Source organism: Teleopsis dalmanni, unplaced genomic scaffold (assembly GCF_002237135.1).
Source record: "Teleopsis dalmanni isolate 2A unplaced genomic scaffold, ASM223713v2 unscaffolded_contig_0167, whole genome shotgun sequence".
In the NCBI taxonomy this organism is placed as follows: Eukaryota; Metazoa; Arthropoda; class Insecta; order Diptera; family Diopsidae; genus Teleopsis; species Teleopsis dalmanni.
In genome coordinates this window covers 2,144-17,568 of record NW_024031549.1, presented here as the reverse complement: position 1 = coordinate 17,568, position 15,425 = coordinate 2,144, and the positions used below count along the sequence as shown (strand labels likewise).

General features: G+C 31.8%; 1 protein-coding gene across 1 annotated transcript; it reads left to right on the top strand.

Moving 5' to 3' along the window:
* The first annotated feature begins 12,372 nt into the window (after positions 1-12,372).
* Positions 12,373-14,927, top strand: LOC119663153. The gene is made up of 4 exons (XM_038072819.1): positions 12,373-13,274; positions 13,317-13,480; positions 13,675-14,532; positions 14,782-14,927. Exons 1-4 carry the CDS (start codon positions 12,373-12,375, stop codon positions 14,925-14,927), a joined length of 2,070 nt encoding a protein of 689 aa, XP_037928747.1.
* The last annotated feature ends 498 nt before the right edge of the window (positions 14,928-15,425 follow it).

The window sequence follows — 15,425 nt, the reverse complement described above, 5'->3', positions numbered from 1 at the left end:
AAATTTTATATGCAAGAATGAGCCATTCGATACTCATTTTCGATTTTTGACCAAAATGAGCCATTTTCGGCCAATGTAAACGCCGTATAAGTCTGGTTAAAACAAATTGAACTCTTAAAATATGTTAAATGCTTTTTTGGACATATGCTTCTTGTTGTGTATTATACAATATGATATATAAAAATAGTTAACACTAAAAATTAATTTATTTAAATAAAAGAAAACAAAATGAATACTAAAAGGGCAATGGTAAGCATTTTTTTCTTACATATTTAAATTAATTTATTTATTTACGTATTTGAATTTAATAGTAAATGAGATGCCTAATGATTTTGTTACAGCCATCGTAGTTGACGTTGGCTAATGAAATGTCAAATATAATATTAAATGTAAAACATAAAACATTAAATAAATAGTTGAGTATGTGAATGAAAGGTGAAGTATTCACATGTCTAATTTACTACTCTAATAAATTGGCGATGAGGATAAAAAGAAAAACGAGTAAAATTGAAGAAACGAAACGGTGTTAATGACTGGTGATAATTCAAGTGAAAGTGTCTCGTTTTCAACATTAAATATGGCCGCCGCGTTCAATTTTCCGGAAGTAATGATTTGGAACCGGTGGGTGAAACGTTTGCATTAGAACTGTTTGGATGTGATGTTGCAAAGAAGCATCAATTCTTATTGCATTATATGGGCGCATCAACATACAATGTGCTATGTGACAAATTGTTGCCAAAAACACCAGAGGAAAATACATATAAACAAATCGTACAGATTTTAAATGAACATTTTAATACAACGCCAAATGAAATTTTGGAAAACTACCGATTTCATTTGCGAAAACAAAAAGCAGAAGAAACGTGTAAAGAATTTCTGTTGGAACTGCGTAAATTGGCAGTGCATTGCAATTTCGGAACGTATTTAGATACTGCATTGCGAAATCAATTTGTTTTTGGTTTAAATAACCAAAGAATACAAAACAGGTTATTGGAAAGAAAAACAGTAAACTTGGAAGACGCAGTTAAGATAGCAACAGCATACGAAGGAGCGGAAAAGGGTGGAGTGGAATTACATCGAACCGTATATCAAAGTTCTGCAGAAATTGTAAATAAAATACATGGTATAAAACGAAGAGGTTTAAAAAAGAGTAACCAAAATTTGTAACCGTCACTTAACGTATCCGAAGGTAAGAAAAAATGCTACAGATGTGGCAGTCCTACACATTTGGCAAAAGAATGTAAGCATAGAAATACGATTTGTCATTTTTGCAAAATAAAAGGCCATTTACGAAAAGTGTGTATGAAAAAAAAAAATGTTAATCAAATCACTTGCGAAGCTGTTAAGCAAGCAGAGAGAAGTATCGAAGAAATTTTGCATATTGATACGTCAGAAAAAGAAAAAAACAAAGACGTGAAAAATTATACTGCATCTTTAACGTAAATGAAACACCAATTAAGTTTGAGTTAGACACTGGAGCACCGGTGTCGGTAATGAGTTTAGAAGATGCTAAGAAATATTTTAGTAAGTTAAAGCTCAAAGAGAGTGATTCGCAACTTTATAGCTTTTGCAAAACACAGTTGGATTTTATTGGATATGTAGAGGTGAGCGTTACATATGTAAATACAACAAACACTCTTAATCTGTATATTATTCGTACTCAACACAAACCACTGTGTGGCCGAGAATGGATTAAAATGATAAAAGTAAACTTACAACAAGGAATATCTACGAAGGTGGTCATTAAACAAATTACCAATATGAAGTTTAACTACTTACAGATATGAAAAGAAAAATTTCCAAACTTATTTTTATGTACATTGGGCAAAATTAGTGGTCATCAAGCACGGTTGTACGTCAAACCAAATTGTGTGTCGAAATTCCTGAAACCAAGACGAGTGGTGTTTTCGTTATGGGAGGCAGTTGAACATGAGTTGGAGGACATGGTACAACAAGGTGTGTTCGAAAATACCATAGTGACCATAGTGAATGGGCTACACCGTTGGTGGTAGTACCAAAAAGGAATAGTACAGTGCGCTTATGTGGCGATTATAAAGTAACATTGAATCCAAGTTTGGTGATAGATGAGCATCCATTGCCAACAATCGATGAATTGTTTAGTTCGATGAGCGGTGGAGACAAATTTTCAAAACTTGACTTATCAAAAGCGTACTTGCAATTGGAAATCCATCCGGATGATCGACACTTGCTTACACTAAATACTCATGAGGGACTTTAACCTACACGACTGATGTTTGGTGTTGCTTGAGCGCCAGCCAAATGGCAACGATTTATGGATAGGCTAGTCAACAATATACCGGGTGTCTCAGTGTTTCTTGATGATATCAAAGTAATAGCACCAGATGATGACACGCATTTGAAGCGACTAGAAGAAGTCATGCGAAGACTTAACGTACATAACACGTGAGTGAATTGGGATAATTTGGAATTTTTGGAGGACAGAATACAATATTGTGGTTACATTATTGATCGTAATGGAATCCGTAAAATGGACAGCAAAATAAAGGATATTCAAGAAATTAAAAAACCAAAGAGTAAGGACGAGATACGTTCATTTTTGGGGTTAGTAAATTATTATGGAAGATTTATACAAAATTTAAGTAAGATCGTATATCCATTAAATCGGTTGCTCCACAAGAATGCGAAATTTAATTTTGACGAACAATGTAAAAAAGCATTTATAGAAGTAAGAAAACAAATTCAAACGGACACTATTTTAACACAATACAATCCCAATTGGCCAGTCGTACTAGCAGTGGACGCAAGCCCGATTGGTGTAGGAGCGGTACTGAGCCATATCTGTCCAGATGGAGCAGAGCGTCCAATACAATTCGCATCGCAAACCTTAAATAAAGTTCAGCAGCGTTATAGTCAATATGATCGAGAAGCATATGCTATTGTGTTTGAAGTACGTCGTTTTTATCAATATTTATTTGGGCGAAAATTTATATTAGTCACAGATAATAAGGCAATTTCACTAATATTTGCACCGGAGAAAGGTTTACCGACATTAACAGCTACGCGTATACAGCATTACGCTATTTTTTTGGAATCGTTCAATTTCGAAATAAAACTGAAGAAATTGACAGATAACGGCAACACAGATGCATTGTCAAGGTTACCCAGTGCAGAAACATTCGAAAATATTAAAGAAATTGATGTTATCGAGTTGGAAACCATTGGAAGCTTACCTGTAATGGTTATCGAATTAAAAAGAGCCACGGAAGAAGAGAAAGAGCTGAAAAATCTCTTGCATTGTTTGAAGTATGGACGTGAATGTGCCGTAAAAAAACGATTTGGTGTACCGCAAGTTGAATTTTCGTTACAAGAAGATTGTCTATTGCGAGGTGGTCGAGTGTACATTCCAATGAAATTAAGACAACGGATACTAGAAGAACTTCATACTGCTCATTTCGGAATTGCTAAAATGAAGGCGTTAGCTCGTGCCTATTGCTGGTGGCCGCAGATGGATGTCGATATTGATCGATTAGTGTCAAACTGTGCAGCATGTCAACTTACAAGGGCTGAAGTAAAAAAAGTGGAACCGGTACATTGCTGGTTGTGACCAAGAAAAGTATTTGAGCGAGTGCATGTGGATTTCGCTGGGCCAATTTGCGGAAAATATGTTTTTATACTGGTAGATGCGTATAGCAAATGGCCTGAATTGCATATTATTCCAACATTACAACAGAAACTATGATATCAGTGTACCGTAAAATCTTTTCAACGTTTGGAATCCCGAACGTAGTGGTTTCAGATCATGGAACGCAATTTAACTCTACAGTGTTTCAACTCTTTTTAAAAAGCAATGGTATAATGCATAAACAAGGTGCTTCTTATCATCCAGCTACTAACGGGCAAGCAGAGTGATTTGTGCAAACGGTAAAAGCGAAACTTAAAGCTGCAAACTCTACAGCAGCAAGTATACAAGATGATATATCAAAAATATTAATGGCTTATCGACGAGCGATTCATCTTGCAACCGATAAATCTCCGGCTATCCTTATGTTTGGTCGACAAATTCAAACGCGGTTAGAATTGTTGTTACCAGAAAATAAAATCAAGAAAATCGAGCGAACAATTCCATCTAAAATATTTAGCAATGGGGAACGAGTAGCTGCACGCGTTTATTTGTCAATAAATAAATGGCGTTTTGGTAGGATCTTGAGATCAGTAGGTGATTTACATTATGACGTTCAACTGGACGATAATCGAGTGTGGAAGAAGCATACAGATCAATTGCGAAGAGTTGGAAGCAACTTGCCAAATTCAACACAAACTGTGTTGGTGGGGGAAAAAAGGGTAACTCAAGTCAAACCGAATACAATTCCGACTTTTGCAAACAAAGAGAACACTAAAATAAACGAGACTGAAATGACAGTAACCCCAATTTTTTCGATTCCGATTTCGAACGAGACTGAAGTGCCAGTAACTCTGATTCCTCCGATATCGATTCCCAACGTGACTGAAGTGCCAGTAACTCCGATTGAAGTGCCAGTAACTCCGATTGAAGTGCCAGTAACTCCAATTGAAGTGACAGTAACTCCGATTCCACGTTCGCAAAGAGTGCGCCAGAAACCTCTTAGGTTTCGATAAGTTTGTATGTAAAGGATATTTTTAAAGTTTTTTACGAGTAAAACCTAACTCTGAAGACTTTAAGAGCATTGTTATTGCTTCACAAGTTTTTTTTCGTAAGTTGCAAGTATTTTTTTGTTACTCTGAAAAAAAAATTACAACTATTATTTAACAAATTTGTATAAAGAAACGAAAAGAATTACGAGTACTGACAATAACATAAAAATTTATTATTTTTTTGGATGTTTTTAATTATGAATAATTTTTTTGATATAATAATTAATAAATTTACTGTACTTACCCAAATAATAAAAGATTTGCTACATAAAAGTGAATACATGCCGTAGAAAACGATGAATTTGAAATTTAATAATACCCTAATAAAAGCCATTAAACCAAGCAATGTCTTCAGCTACAGTTTTCACTCATAAATTTTAATATTTTTCGAGATTGCATGAAGCATGTAAGTAATCAAAAGAAAATAATAGGTTAGAGTCGCTTTTTCTGATATGTTTTAAATCTTTGAAAGTTTACGTTTTATTCATAACAATCGACCCTTTCAGTGGCTCGCAAGAACTTTAAAAAACAGCATGTAGCTGGCCTATACTGGCCGAAATGTAGGCTAAACACCAACACTATTTTCTCTACCTCGTCCAGTATAGGTATACTAGCCACACACATGTTACCAACGCAATTAGCGAATTATTGTGAACTTTCATTGGAAATTAAAACGAATATTGCTATCATATGTCAAAAATTATATGTAAATAAAAATTCAAACAGAATTCAAAAATTGCATAAATTTGAAAATTTGAATTTTGTAGAAATTTCCGCCCTACATAATCTTTTAATTTGGATATATAATTACAATAAATAAAGGAATATATTTAAATATTAATATTATATGAATAATAATTACATAGTTTATTTACTATATATATTTCTTTTATTTAGTAGTTAATATTAATTTTTATTAAAAACAGAAAATATAATTATTTTACGCATCTTTCATTATAAAATTTGCAAACAAGTTTCAACGGAGCAACGAATACCCACACGCACAGCCAGCAGGAGACAAGCCAAGCTCACGGCAGAGCCGTTACTGCGCAACGAAATGCAAGCAGTTAAGCAAAAAATACATTATTTTTTTACGCAAGAAGAATTACACTGGTGCGGTTGTGCGTACGACTAATGAAGTGAAGTGTGCTGGCGTTATAAACTCTAATAATACAGAGTTTTTAACGTCCCATGGCATTTAGATGCCATAAGCTAGGAACATTATATTATTATAGTTATAACACCGCACGGCATTTTGATGCCATAGGCTAAAATCTTTGTATTATTAGAGGTCATGGCATTTTGATGCCATATGTTAAAAATCATAGTATTATTATAGTTTATACCATAGCACGGCATTTTAATGCCATAGACTAAAATTCTCTCTTTTACCTATTATTATAAATTTTATAATAAACATATTTTTTTGAACTAAAATAAACAACGTCTTTGCTTTCTCCTTGGTCTTTTGCTAGCTTTCGAACTGGTCAATTAAACGAATTTATTGTACCGACCTGGACCGAGACAGAGTGATACCTCAAGAAAATTAAACGACAAATCCATGTCGTTACAAGACCAGCATGCATTTTTTGCCATACATATTACCAAAAAGGCTAATATGTGTATTCAGTTTTTATCATTATTTTTGTTTTTCGTTTTGTAACATGCCGCTAGTATGTGCTAAAACAACATATAGACGGCAAAATCTGTACGTGTACTTGGTTGCTACTGGAGTTACTACTCGTACACACTTTCGCACTATTCTGTTTTAGTTTTCAGAGTATGCGTATGAAATAAAAAAGCGAAAAGCAATCTTACTTCTTTTATTTATTATATTTTAATGTTGTATATATATAAAATTATAACAGTAATTATTATTATATATGTATTAAATTTTAAAAATATTTTTTAATTTTAAACGAAATATTATGATCTGTTTTTTATTAAAGCAATTAACTCTTTGGAATACTAATACAAAATAGACTATATTTCAACGAATTTAAAATTTTTACAACTGGATTCATTAAAATCTAAAAAAACAATAAAGCTACTTTTTAAATGGAGAGATGAATAATAATGAGAGCAACAAAAGTTTTATTTTGAATTAAATGGGATTTCTTGAGACTCATTCCGAAATATTTATTCTTGATATTTGCCAAATATTCGTTGATTTTAAAGTATGAATATACTAAATAAATATATAAATTTTCAATTAATTACATATTAATCTTTTCATATATGTAAAACACATTAATTAGTTACTGTATTTTAAAAAGCAGTAACTAAATTAATTAGTTTAAATTATATTAATGTGACATAAAATATATGTATATTATGCAAATTAATAATAGAAGCAATGAATTTATAGAATTTCGATGTTTTTTAGTTGCAATGATTAAATTGTACTTATTAATATAAGAATGCTTAATTCCATGTATAGCATAAATAATAATATCATAGTATTAAATACAAGGTATTCAGATGTTCAAATAGCATCATACATATGTATGTATTTGCTGTTATGACACGACCGCACTGCGAAACACTTTCGCATATTGAAGTACGCAAACATCAACGCAGCCAAATACACATGAACGTGCTCTTCTCCAAAATTGATGAAATTTTATAATATTTTTTTCACTATTTTTAACAGTTAAAATCCTAATTCTCGCTCAAATTAATATTTTTACCGTGTATGCTAAAGAAATTAATAAGTGAAAAATAACATTTTTTGTTTTTATATTACATGGTATGAATTTTTTTGTTTTGCATTTTGTATAGTTGTATAGTTATATTTAAAACTTTATAAAATATGTTAGGTAAGTAAATCATTTTTTTTTTTGGATTCTTTATAATAATAATTTATTATATTGTTATTATAAAATAATATACCTTTAATTTTAATTTATGTAGCTGTATGAATTACAGTACTGAAGGCTCAATACCTTCCCTTGGACTTGGTGTGATGGGTGAAACAATAAAGCAATTTCGTTTTTTAATTATTTTTGCATAAAGTAAATTTATTTAGCCAGAATGGTCTAAAGCAGTCAGAAAATTTAATTAATAAATTCAATATTAAAAAATTCAAATTAAACAAATATATATATTATAAAAAATTCACATAACATTGTTAAAAAAGGATGTCTAAGTTAGCATACTGAAGTATTAATCTGTCCTAAATATTTACAAAAATGCACTTTATTGATTACTAAAGAGTAATACTCTTTATTGAAAACATGAAGATACATTATTTAAATGTATATCTGATTAAATAAAATCAATTGCTTCCATTTCATTGAAAATACTATAAACATTAGAACGTATACTGATGTTTAATTCTATAAGTTAAAGCTTTTTATGAATATGGACTGTTTGATTTCAGTTATACCAAATTTAGTTCTTATATTGTCTCACTGTAAAAATAGATTCTCTTATTAATTCCTTTAAACGAACCAGTAGGAAATTTGATTCATTTATCAAATTTAGTAAATTATTCAAGTAAGAAATAAGGACGCTGATTTTAAAATGTTTTCAAATAAATTGATTTTTCAATTTATAGCAATGCGAATTGATTTTATTGGTAGTTTCAATGATTTGATAGTTCAAATTAAATGACTCCTTAACGTGCAGCTTTGCCAAAATAGAGTTTAAATTTTTTTCTGAAAAAGCAGTGACAATAGATGTGTTCTGCCATGCCTTTCTAAACTCTTTGAAAGAGCACTGCTTTTAAAGCTAAAACCGTTCCTTGACGTTCAAAACTTAATACCCTCCCACCAGTTTGGTTTTAGGGAAAAACATGGAACTATTGAGCAAGTGAATCGTATAACGAATGAAATAAGACACACATTTGAGCTCAGAGAATATTGTTCCGCGGTATTCCTCGATGTTAAACAAGCATTTGATAAAGTATGGCATAATGGACTCATATATAAGATACGCTGTTCATTACCTGCAAATGTCCACTCAGTTTTAGAATCGTATCTGTATAATAGAAGCTTTAAAGTGAAATGCAAATCATATACTTCTAATAATTTCCCAAGGAAGTGCTCTTGGCCCTATATTGTATGTACTTTACACATCTGATATCCCGATAAGTAGTTCAGTTATCACCACAACGTTTGCCGATGATACGGCAATTTTATGCCGAAACAGAAACGCTGTGCTAGCTTCAAACCAACTTCAATCTCACTTATATCGGGTGGAGAAATGGTTGTCAAAATGGCGAATTAAAATTAACGAAGTAAAATATAGATTTTTACCTTAAATCGGAGTACATCTCCAACAATTTTACTAAACAACATTCTCATACCACAAGCAGATAATATAACGTACTTAGGTATCCACCTAGACAGACGACTAACTTGGCGCAAACATGTTGAAGCGAAAAAGTTCAGATGAAGCTTCAAGCCTCTAAGTTGCATTGCCTCATTAATAGCAGATCTTCCCTATGCCTAGAGTATAAATTACTCTTGTATAACAGCATCATAAAACCAATATGGACTTATGGTATTCAGCTATTTGGCAATGCTAGTACTTCAAATATTGAAATTATCCAAAGAGCTCAGTCAAAAATACTAAGAATTATCACTGGTGTCCCATGGTATATTAGGAATGAAAGTATACACCGAGATCTACAAATTCCCCTAGTTAAAGCTGAATTTGACAATATAAGAAAAAAAATACAATAAAAGGCTGACAGAGCATGTTAATCCCTTAGCAAGAAATCTCGCACTTCTATCCATTACTTCCCGCCTAAAAAAAGCTGATCGTACAGACATTAATTAATATTCAACAGCTTGAAGTAAAAACCGCACCTTTCTTTTTAGTAATCTGTTAAAGTTGAACCACTTTCTTAAGAAACCACCTAACATTCACTCCAATGAAATTTAACCCATTAATCTAAGTGAGGTTCGTGATATAAGGATTACTTATTTTATTTTATTTTTTACAATATATAGTTAAAATAAAAATTTGTAACATTATGTAATTAGTTATAAGATTTTACAACTTATTGTTAGTCTCATTTTAAGAGAAGATGTAATAAATAAATGTATGTTTAAAAAAAAAAAAATAGATGTGTTCAGTTGAATAGTCACTAATAAATGAGATCAAACACCTAATGGTACATCACTCCTAATGCCAATCTCCACGCGTTCTCGTTCGTCTGTGAGATCAGGCTCTCCTTACAATAGAATTTATAAAGAACGGCGAGCGGCGACCAGACTGTTCGAGAGATAAAAAACATTTCCGTTACATCCAAATCTTAGCCTCGAAAAAATTTCGGCAAAATTTCGTTGCAATGCCAACACTACAAAGACCTTTAGCGACATGCTGAAGTACTCCATCATTATGGTGGCCATTGATGAAATATAGGTCAATAGTTTTGTGAACGACAAACCATCCTTGGCCATTTTAGCGAGAAAGGGACTCAGTAGCAACACTACAAAACACTGCCGATCACTGCGACTTCCTCAAACACACCTGAGAAGAGATGTGTTTTCGAAGTAGAGGAATTTTTGAAATCAGGTAATGACTCTAGGAAGGATAGCGTTCTAGATATCACAGTGGCGGAGAGGACTGAATACACATTAAACCAATTGAGTTCAATACCTGGAAAGTGTTCAACATGCATATTTAGCGGAAAATAAAATTACAACAATAAAAAGAATGAGAAATGTCTCAATTACAAGTCAAAGGAAACCTGTAGTGAAATAGGAAATGGCGGTGTTCAAATTAAAACTGTAAATGGGTTTCCGTTTCGTAAAAACACAAACATTTTTTCTCTGATACATTTCTCATTTTTACAAAAAAGGTACAGTCCTGTAAACTAAACATAATAATGAGGTAGTAATTTAATCCAATGTAAAAAATAAATAAAAGTAAATGCATATAAAGTAATAAATAAAAAGTGACATTTGAAGATAGAGCACATGAAACTCTCGGGTTCTTACAAAACCGCGTCAAAACAAATAATACTTGTACCTAATGTTGCTTAAAGTAGTTAATTTATCACATGTATTGCAAATAAAATTTATATGTAGCTATTTACACGAAAGGGTGAAAAATGTCTTACTCTAATGAGAAAGATAAAATATCGTACAATTAATGAGTTCTGTTTTTTTTCTCTTAGTAAAATTTCTGTTAAATGTTAGTTAAAACTACTGCTGTGGTCAACATTATATAGTCAATATTATATATAAAATACTTGCCAGAAATGGTAAGAAATAACAACAGCATTTTTTCATTATTAATTAAATACATAACTTAAATCAAATACACTAAAACTTTAGTTTTTTTTTTCAAAATAATAATTGCAATTGTTTTGTTTTAAAAACAGATGAGAGAGACAGTAATAATTATTACAAATACAAAGAAAAGCGCGAGTTATGTATGAACAAAATATGTATAGATAAATGTTTATATAATCACATACATAATATTAAGCTTTATAAATTTATAGATGAGTCGAAATGATCGACTGTTGGGGGCGAGACGGAGTTGTTTGTCAACTAAATTATTAAAAACGGTTAAATGGTTTAGTTCGTAAACAATTTTGTTTTGTTTGTTACAGTTAATCGTTTTAGTTGAAAAACACTTTCGTTTTTAGAATTATTATTTTGTTGTACTTTGAAGAGTGAAAAGACGTGAATAATTAAATAAAGAAATAAACCTTAAATAAAAAAAACTAAATCGAAATGTCTTTTTAATTTAATTATTTAATTGGCGACGAGGATGGGATATGAGTGAAAGTCATATCCAGTGATCGAACTTTTATTAAATATTTATATATAAAATGTTATTACTGATTGATATGAGTGAAAGTCATATCCAGTGATCGAACTTTTATTAAATATTTATGTTCAAATTTAAATAAATTTTCTCAACATTCTTATCTTAAGGAAAACTCTGCGGCCTTTACTATTTAGCTATTTTTTATTTAGGCATGATAAAATTGGTTTTTTAATGTATTTAGGATAAGAAATCCGTGCACATTAGCAGTGGTGGTTGTTTAAATTGCTTATCATTCATGTAAGCAAAATACCACCAACGCACAAGAAGATAACAATTACTTGATTATTTAGGATAGAGTATTTTCTTGTCTGCTCAAATTGCTTATTTACGCATGCTCAAATTACTTGTATATTTAGGATAGAATATTTTCTTTGTTTATTTTATGATCAAATATTTTGTATCTTTAATTTGAGAGATAAACCAATATCATGCATTTAGTGATAAGGATAGATTTTAAGTTACTATATAAGCAGTTCATTTTTAAAAATAAATTCAGTGTCTTACAAACATTAAATGAGTATTAAATTTTTACTACGGGGTAATTTTTTAATATTTTTGGTCCTTCGAGCTTTTTTGTATCCATCACCAGTGGTAAGATACTTAAGGTATTAGAATCAGTGAAAAAGCGTATCTGTGGCTTAGACAACAGGCAAGTGTTTAAATTTGTGAAAAGCGTATCTGTGGCTTAAACAACAGATATTAATAGCTACTACTTCGAGTTTGATAAAATCCGTCGAATTTATTAAGCGTACCTGTGGCTTGAATAGCAGGTTAAAATATTAATCGGTTATATCGGACGCGTTTGTAAAAAAAAAACGGTTAAAATGCCTATATCCAGAAGTGCCGCTGAAAAGCAGTTTGATCGGCTCAAAGATATAGCATATACGTTACAAATAAAAGAGAAGAGAAGAAGTTGACGTCCAGTAGATGTCGTCAAAAGACATTAAGAAAAACAAAAAATGGTTAAAAGATACATGGCATTTATACACAGAGACATTTGAATCTGTATGCGAAACATCTTATAAGGAAAATTCTCAATTTAAAGAAACAGATAAAGCTGCTTCAGAAGCATACAAGAATATGCAAAAAATATTAGATGATTTTGAACAGCTTGCAAAGCAAGAAATGTCTTCACCTGCAGAGTTAGTAGAGGAAACGGAAGATAAAAATGCAGAAAGCACACATGCAGATACGCCAACTTCTGTGGATGGAAAGGCAGGTAATATGGATTCGGACAGAAAAACAAAACAACAGTCTCCAGGCAATGAAAGTGTAATTATACTGAATCACAAAGAGTCAAATGAAAAACCTAAAAAGATTATAATGCGTTTTCAACAAAGAATTGATTTGTTGAAAGAAAAAATAAAAAACATTAAGGGAAAACTGCCGGAAGCAACTAAAGGGTTGCTTGATACGAACCGAGCCAATATTGAAGCTCAGTTTAAAGACATCACAGTATTATACAACAAAATTTGCGATGAAAATTATGATGACGAAGAGATAGAAGGAACCTTCATACTGATGAGAGCCAGTTATGAAGAAATCTTAGAAGAAATTGCGATAAAATATGACGAGAATATAGCGACTGAACACTGCAATCCAACACGTTTAGAAGACTTAAGACTGCCAATTTTTAATGGAACTGTAGATAATTGGAACTCTTTCCAAGAAATATTCTCAAAACTAGTAGATAGTAACAAGATGCTATCTAATGTTGAGAAATTTTATCGACTGAAAAACGTCATAAAAGGGGATGCTGCACGGCTAATTCAATATCTTCAAGTAACAGGAGAAAACTACAATGCAGCATGGACAATATTAGAGCATAGGTATAATAACAGAAGGCTATTATTTTGTACGCTATTTGATAGAATCATTGATCATAGCAGCGTTAATATACAAAATGCTGCAAGTATTAAACAGTTGCTGGATACTGCAACAGAATCATATCAAGCTATAAAAGCTATGGGAATACCAATTGAGGATGCAGATCCATTTATAGCAAGAATTCTCATTCGAAAACTGGATAAAGAAGGTTTGCTGAGGTATGAACAATGCGTTCAAAAAACAAAAGAAGTTCAAACAGTAGAAGATTTATTACATTTTTAGAGCAACAATATTTAGCTCTCGAATCGGTTGGCTGCAAAAAAGGAAATATTACAGATAAAAAAATAAAATCGACAAATGTGTTTCAAATTTCACAAAAACAATGTGTGTTTTGTAACACAGTAGGTCACTCTGTTATTGAATGTCGGAAGTTTACTCAGCTATCGGTTAGTGATAAAAACTCCTGGATTAATAAATCAAAGTTATGTAAAATATGTTTTGCACACAAAAATGACAAGAAATTCTATAAGCTGGATAAAAAGTGTGAGCAATGTGGAGGACAGCATCACAGTATGCTACACTTTCAGAGAATTGTGCAAGATAAACCACAAACTAGTGCTGGTGCAGCTGCAAGCATGATTACCAAAGAAAATAGTGCAATCACTTTATTAGCAACAGCACAGATTCAAGCGGATTCTGCAAGTGGTGAAAAGGTTTTGTTAAGAGCGCTGCTAGATCAAGGTTCACAGAGGACATCAATTTCAGAGGAAGCAGCACAAATATTAAGGTTACATAGAACTAAATCAAGAACGGATCTGATTGGATTAGGAAATACATTAGTAGGAATATCAAAATCAACAGTAGAACTCGTAATTCGTCCAAGATTTAAAAGCAATAACAGTTACAAAATTAAAACTATGGTTCTTAGCAAGCTAACATCAGCACAACCTAATAATTCGTTTAATGAAGATTTAAAAAAATGGGACAATTATTGTTTAGCTGATCCTATGTTTAATAAATCTGACCGGGTAGATATAGTGCTGGGAGCAGATATCCTTACCGAGATATTGCAGCCGGGTTTGAGAAAATGGGGTAAAATCTTAGGTCAAGAAACTTCTCTTGGTTGGATATTATCTGGAGTTATCAACACAAACAATACAGTTAAAACTATAATATCAGCAGTTACTTCAAACATTGAGAGATTTTGGGAAATTGAAGAAGTTTGTGAAGCACCTGAAATAAATGAAACTGATAAAGAATGTGAAATAAGGAATAAGGAAATAAATAAAGAAAACAGATTTATCATAAAATTACCATTTAAAAAAGAAAACGAACTAGGAGACTCTAGGAAAATGGCTATGGCCAGGCTTTTGTGTTTGGAAAAAAGATTTAAAAGAAACTCTAAGCTAAAAAAAGAATACATCAAGTTCATGAAGGAATATATGGAAATGGGTCACATGCAGAAAGTTTCTAAAATGATATTTGGTAAATTTTATATGCCTCATCAAGCTGTAATAAGAGATGACCATTCAACAACAAAAGTTCGGGTAGTATTTGATGCTTCAGCAAAAACTACTAACGGAAAAAGCTTAAATGAAATACTACACACTGGACCTAAGCTACAGTTGGACTTATTTCAGCTACTTATCAAGTGAAGATTGTGGAAGTACGTTATGACAGCTGATATAGAAAAAATGTATCGGCAGGTGTTGGTAGCAGAAGAAGATCAGCCGTACCAAACTATCCTATGGCGTGAAGATCCAGAAAAACCAATAGAAGAATTTGTACTGAAAACAGTAACCTATGGAACTTCTTGTGCACCGTTCTTGGCAAAAAGAGCTCTACTAGAAGTTGCTTATGATTGTGCAGATAAAAACTCAAAGTTATATCAGGTAATAAAAAATGACTTCTATATGGAATATTTGAAATCAGTCGGCAGCTAGAAAAGTTTGGATTTCATTTGCGAAAATGGATGGCAAACGAAAAGCGAATTTTAGGTGAAATTTCGGACTCTGGAGACAGTTATATTATTAAAGTAGAAGACGGAGAAGCTGTTAAGACGCTTGGTATACAATGGGTGCCGAAATCAGACAATTTTACCTTTTACATCGAGTCAGTAGATAGTACTAACATAACTAAACGCAAAGCACTGT

Bases quoted from the DNA above. Each gene is read 5' to 3' on its own strand.
- LOC119663153 (XM_038072819.1), top strand. From the start codon at position 12,373: ATGTCGTCAAAAGACATTAAGAAAAACAAAAAATGGTTAAAAGATACA. The intron at 13,481-13,674 runs GTTTGCTGAGGT...TTTGTAACACAG, and splicing joins TCGAAAACTGGATAAAGAAG to TAGGTCACTCTGTTATTGAA. The intron at 14,533-14,781 runs GTGAAATAAGGA...TGCCTCATCAAG, and splicing joins AAATGAAACTGATAAAGAAT to CTGTAATAAGAGATGACCAT.